The 5,827-nt window shown below is 31.6% G+C and overlaps 1 protein-coding gene across 2 annotated transcripts; it reads left to right on the top strand.

Annotated features, from left to right (window-relative positions):
- The first annotated feature begins 951 nt into the window (after positions 1-951).
- Positions 952-4,690, top strand: LOC114367324 (protein DETOXIFICATION 34-like). 2 transcript variants are annotated; one of them, XM_028324484.1, is made up of 7 exons: positions 952-1,302; positions 1,615-2,240; positions 2,390-2,446; positions 2,816-3,054; positions 3,142-3,260; positions 3,439-3,525; positions 4,320-4,690. In XM_028324484.1, the coding sequence occupies exons 1-7, from the start codon at positions 1,042-1,044 to the stop codon at positions 4,395-4,397; spliced, it is 1,467 nt and encodes a 488-aa protein (XP_028180285.1). In that variant the 5' UTR covers positions 952-1,041; the 3' UTR covers positions 4,398-4,690. The 2 variants fall into 2 exon arrangements, with proteins under 2 accessions (XP_028180285.1, XP_028180286.1); XM_028324485.1 differs by having other exon boundaries at positions 1,007-1,270.
- The last annotated feature ends 1,137 nt before the right edge of the window (positions 4,691-5,827 follow it).

The following is a 5,827-nucleotide window of genomic DNA, read 5'->3' on the forward strand; positions in this document are numbered from 1 at the left end:
GGATTGTGAAAAGTAGCTGGATTCATGGCAAGCAGCGGAATTGATAAGTGTGAAGAACTATTATTTTTGTGTTCTTCCTCAATCAAATCACCGTTTTTCTTTTGGGACCTTAGGTTTATCGTTAGATGGGGAGAAAAAAATATAATTTCTCATTTGGTGTATTGGAGATCACAACCTTTAGAAATTGATGATAATTCAATAAGCTCACCAAATTAGATCACTTTTATTGAACCCATAAATATAAATAATTAATATAAATGATAAATATAATATGTAATCCACACTAATTAATTAATTAGAAATTATAAAATTCCTAACACAAGAGTCAAAGATGAAATTCTAAAATCTTACAATTTTCAACTTTTTTTTTCAGCATTTGTTATCAAGATTTGTTGAATATGGTACTCCATAATTATGAAGGGATTTTCAACACAATATTAATGATAACTTATAAAACGAGACAATTGTGACCGACGTCTAACTCTCCCCTGTTACCCGAAACATAAAAGGATTTAAAACGGTACTCTTATTTCTAATGCTTATATGTTAATGGAATAAAAATTGTAATAACTTTTGTTTTAATTTTGACTAAATAAATTATTGTTTTTTTTTTATATTTCATTTCTTAATTCATGTATCTTATACAGTTACAAAGCTTCTGGCACTTTAAATCGTGTGCAGATATTATTGAAAAATCGTATACTGTTACAAAGCTTCTGCCAATCCAACTTTTGTTGACTAGCAAACTATATTCTTCACTACGCTCTAAAATTTTAAGCGATGATTCTTTATTTAAAATATAAATGATTTATAATTTATTCCAGTGTGCCCATGGAATACTCGTTTTTATGCCCCCGCTTTGTCTTATAATGATTTTTAGGTCTATAATAAAATAAGAAAGACAATTAATATTTCAGTGAAAAGAAGCCTCCACTAATTAACGGCATATAAGGTAACCGTGTCCATATTTGTAGGATAGGAAGTTTATAACAAATTTATTTTCAGTCTCAGAAACTGAGTGTTAAGGGAAGAACTCCTCAAATGGAGACACCTTTAGTGACCGAAAAGTTCACTTCAGAATCTGACTACTTGCCGGTGAAAAGCTTGAAGGATGTTAAGTTTGTTTTGTGGACAGAAACAGTGAAGATATGGAGAATAGCATTCCCTATGGCACTGTCTGCACTGTTTCAGTTTCTCACAATCTCCTCAACTTCCATCTATGCTGGCCATATTGGAGACATTGAACTCTCTTCTATCTCTGTTTACCAAGGTGTCATCAGTGCCCTCTATTTTTACTTGTTGGTTAGCATCTGTCTCACCTCTCTCATGCATCGAAAGCTTAGTTGTTGTTTTATTTCTTTTGATTTCTAAACAAAAAAAAGAAAATGAAGTTACCAAATCCATTAATGAGTAATTTAAGTCTCTTTATGGCCAAATTGCCAAAACACACACTACCATGTACATTCTATTTTATTTTTTTTCATTTTCCCATTTGGAGAAAGTTTGGTGTTTTGTCCATATGAAAGAACAAAATTATTTCTTATTTGCCAGATATGATTTGTTGATTTTTTTTTTATCTTATCTAATATCTATCTTTCATGTGCAAAATTGCAGTTTGGTATGTCATCTGCATTGGTTACACTATGTGGCCAAGCTTATGGAGCAGGGCAAATTCAATCAACATGTATTTATGTTCAAAGATCATGGATTATACTTACTGCCACTTGTATAATCCTCTTACCTATTTATGTATACGCCACACCAATCTTAAATTTTATTGGCCAAGACCAAGAAATAGCTGATCTTGCCGGAAGATATTCTATACAAGTAATTCCCTACATGTTTTCCTGTGCAATAGCTTTTCCCTTTCAGACATTTCTTCAGTCCCAGATCAAGGTTAAAGTTATTACTTGCATAGCACTTGCTGTTTTGGTCATACAAAATGTGCTGCTTTACATCTTCATAAATGTATTTGGTTGGGGTACAACTGGCTTAGCCATGGTGACTAATATCATAGGGTGGGTTTATGCTGCGGCTTTGGTTGTGTATACCATTGGTTGGTGTAAGGAAGAATGGACTGGATTTTCATGGATGGCATTTAGGGATTTGTGGTCATTTGCTAAGTTAAGCCTTGCATCATCTGTTATGAGTTGCTTAGACCAATGGTATAGTACATGCATTATTCTCCTTGCTGGTCTACTAGACAATCCTGTGATTGATGTTGGTTCCTATTCTATTTGGTAAGATTATCAACTTTAACTAATTTGCAGCTGTTTAGATTGGTTCCTACTACACACTTTTCTCCATTTTTTTTCTTCATTTTCCATTGAATTCAATAAAACTCTTTCTATTTCTTGGTTTCCTCATATATTTACTTTTGTATTTTTAGCTTTAATGTTCAGGGTTGGCACTCGATGCTGCTTCTTGGAATAAGTGCTGCCATAAGGTGAATTCGAATGACCGACCATAAAGAAAAGAATAAATTACACTGATCATCCTTGAAGTTCCATGTAATTATATAAACTTTTCCTGCTTTTTCTATCCCTACACTAACCCTTTAATTGTTTGAATAACATTAAAACCTTATTCCCATGTACGAGAGGTTGTTGTAAATGTTAAAAAGCAGGGAGTCTTTGTGTATTTTAACAAAACCGCAGGATGATTTGTGTAATTTACTCTATATAAAATAGTCATATGGGTGCAATGTTATGTCAATATATATGAATTTTTATTGATTACAAAGGAAACTGGATGTAACAAATTGCTTATATATTTTTCAATTCTTACACTGATTATTGGTTCTATGCCCTCCAAGTATTCGTGTCTCCTATATACTTGGCAAGTCGCATCCAAGAGCAGCCATATACTCTTTCTGCGTGACAATGTTTCAGTCTCTCCTCCTCGGCATTGTTTTCATGACTGTCATTTTCTTGAGTAAAGATGAGTTTGCCAAGATCTTTACCAACAGTAAGGATATGATTCGAGCTGTTGCTGATTTAGCATACCTTCTTGGCGTATCAATGGTTATCAATAGTGCTTCACATGTGATGTCAGGTGATTGTTTGCTTTTACAGCTTGCAAAGTTCAATTTGTAACGTATTGTCTCTATCTCATGATTTTTCTTCAATTTATTACCATTAGGCGTGGCCGTGGGGAGTGGATGGCAAGTTATGGTTGGTTACATAAACCTTGCATGTTATTACATTGTTGGACTCCCCATTGGAATTTTCCTTGGTTTCAATCAACATTTAGGGGTCAAGGTAATAATGTTCTTGTTATTGATAATGTTTCTTTACTTTAATGTCAAAGGCTGCTTATATTTAAGATAATTTGCAGTGTAATTTGCCAAATTTGTCTTTACTTTTAACAATTTGATCTCCAACTTATCCATTATGATTTTCCTTAAAATTTACACACCTAAATGGTTTTGTGGCTTAGGGTCTCTGGGGAGGCACCATGTGTGGCAGGATTCTTCAAATGTTAGTCCTCTTAGTCATTATTTGGAAGACCAACTGGTCCAAGGAGGTACTCACTTGGATGTTTTACGATAATTAAGAAACTTTTTTTGACACCCAATGCCAAATTTTTGCATTGATGCTTTGTAAGCTAACTGTGCTAATTATTGTGGCATGATTAACTATTAAGCTTTTGTTTTTAATATGCATCAGAACTTGCGTATAAGCCAAACAGGGCAGGCAGGACAAATCTGTCACATGCTTTTCTAGAAAATAAAAAATAAAACTATGACTGATAAGCCAGATGATTTGATTTGAGGTTCTGGTATAAATTATTGTACAATATCTTTAGTTGAATTTTATTTTTAACTTGTGAAGACATGGAAATGTAACAAATTTTGTTTTTCTATAAAGTTCAAAATCTTTTCTGGTGTAAAATTGTTCTAATCTGCAATTTAATACAATAATCACAACTCACTTAAGGGTGTTTGGTAGTGTGAAAGAGAAAAAATATAAGATAATTGAGAAAAAAATATTTGAATCAAAATAGATAAAAAAGGTGTAAAACTCATTATTTTTTGAAACTTTTCTTATGAACAATACTTTCTTTCTCACAACCAAACCAAGACTAAATGTTTCAATGCAAAACTGTTTGCTAGCATTTGCCACCATTATATTTTCACATAAATATCAACTTTAACATCTATTTCCATTTCCTTTACTTCTCCATTTTTGTCCTATCTCTGTCTTTCTTATCATATCACTTATTATATCAATCACCTTTTCTCTCTTCTTTCTTCTATCCTCTTTTTATCTCTCTGTCTTTCATCCATGCCTTGTGACTTATGAGGAATATGACTGCAGGTGGAGCAAACAGCTCATCGCATGAGAATATGGAGCATCAACAACCTCCACTCGGATGCCATGGGAAATGTTACATGAGAAATAGCAACGTTTCATTTTACTGAAATTAATAAAATTATGTAAAAAATTCATTTAATAAGAAATGAATCTTACATAATTTTATATTTTCTTCTAAACTTCAAGATAATAACATAGAGTATGTTTAAAAGAATATGGTAAAAGAGTGTGCAGTTAAATCCATTTATGGTTTACATATGTCCCTTTACTTTGGTTGATTGATCTAGTAGAACTGTAGAAGACGACTTGTACACAGTCACTATGTAGAGTTAATGGACCCACCAAAAAAAAAAAATGTAGAGTTTATGGAGTCACGTATCAATAAACGTTCATCTTTGCCTTTCTTTTACAATATTGTGTTAAGTGAGAATTTTTTTTCTCTAAATTTTGAAATGTATTTTTGAAATATGTGTGAATGAAAAGATAAAAAAAAAAACAAGTAAATTAATAATAAAATAATTGTATAAAACATCACATACAATGTCTATTTTTATGTTTGGTTTGGTCCTGTTTAAATGCAATATTAAATCCAAACCAAACTAAGTTGATGTTCTATGGTTCAATTTGGTTGATTTTGAAATTTTCTTAAATTGCTTAACTTATTGGTATACCACTTTCAAATTTGTTTTTATTTTCACAACTAAGAAAATAAATTAAAATCAAATACGTTTTTATTTTGACCGTGCATTGATGTTTGTTAAACATGTTTTGTTTTCATCGTTTTTTTTAAATGTTTTTAAAAGGAGAAATATATATCCAAAATAACCTCGTATTTTTCTGTTAATTACTTTTTCATGATCATAATTCATAGCAATAAAAATAAGTAAGTCATTTCTACAATTATGAGAAAGTATATATTTGAACATATAATCTACATATGATGATTTAGTGAAATAATCGGTGCACTTTTTCTGTACTACTTGATGGCGATGCAGTGGATAATGTAGTAAAAGAACAGTGAGTTACTAAATTCACGTTCGCGTTACTCGTCCTTTTCTGTACGGTAAAGCGTATTAAAACATGTGTATGGCTCACACTCCTGTGCTGTCCTCCCTCCACTGTGTATGGTTCACAAATATTGTTCCACTCCACTATGTCTAATTGTCTATGTATACTTTTGTTTGTATCAGAGTGCAATCATTTCCATTACATTATTAATGGCTTAATATCTCAATATTGGTTTTAAAAAGTACTTCGAGAGATGCAGTTATTTTAATCTTTCAAGGCAACAAAGTTTAAAATAGTTTTCTGTATTATTAATTTAATATTTAAATTTAACAATTTGAAATCATTTTGATTACTAAAATTATGTTAATATTATCACTTTCATAGACTATAAGAAGCCTGAAAGGGGAAAGAAGATTCCACCTTCACCTTTACGACGTATTGAACACTCAAGGATCTCAGTATTTGTTATTATCTAACACTTATGCTTCTTCCACTTCTGCTTT

Source organism: Glycine soja, chromosome 9 (genome assembly GCF_004193775.1).
Source record: "Glycine soja cultivar W05 chromosome 9, ASM419377v2, whole genome shotgun sequence".
NCBI classification, from domain to species: domain Eukaryota; kingdom Viridiplantae; phylum Streptophyta; class Magnoliopsida; order Fabales; family Fabaceae; genus Glycine; species Glycine soja.

Bases quoted from the DNA above. Each gene is read 5' to 3' on its own strand.
- LOC114367324 (XM_028324484.1), top strand. From the start codon at position 1,042: ATGGAGACACCTTTAGTGACCGAAAAGTTCACTTCAGAATCTGACTAC. The intron at 3,055-3,141 runs GTGATTGTTTGC...TATTACCATTAG, and splicing joins TGCTTCACATGTGATGTCAG to GCGTGGCCGTGGGGAGTGGA. The intron at 3,526-4,319 runs GTACTCACTTGG...ATATGACTGCAG, and splicing joins AGACCAACTGGTCCAAGGAG to GTGGAGCAAACAGCTCATCG.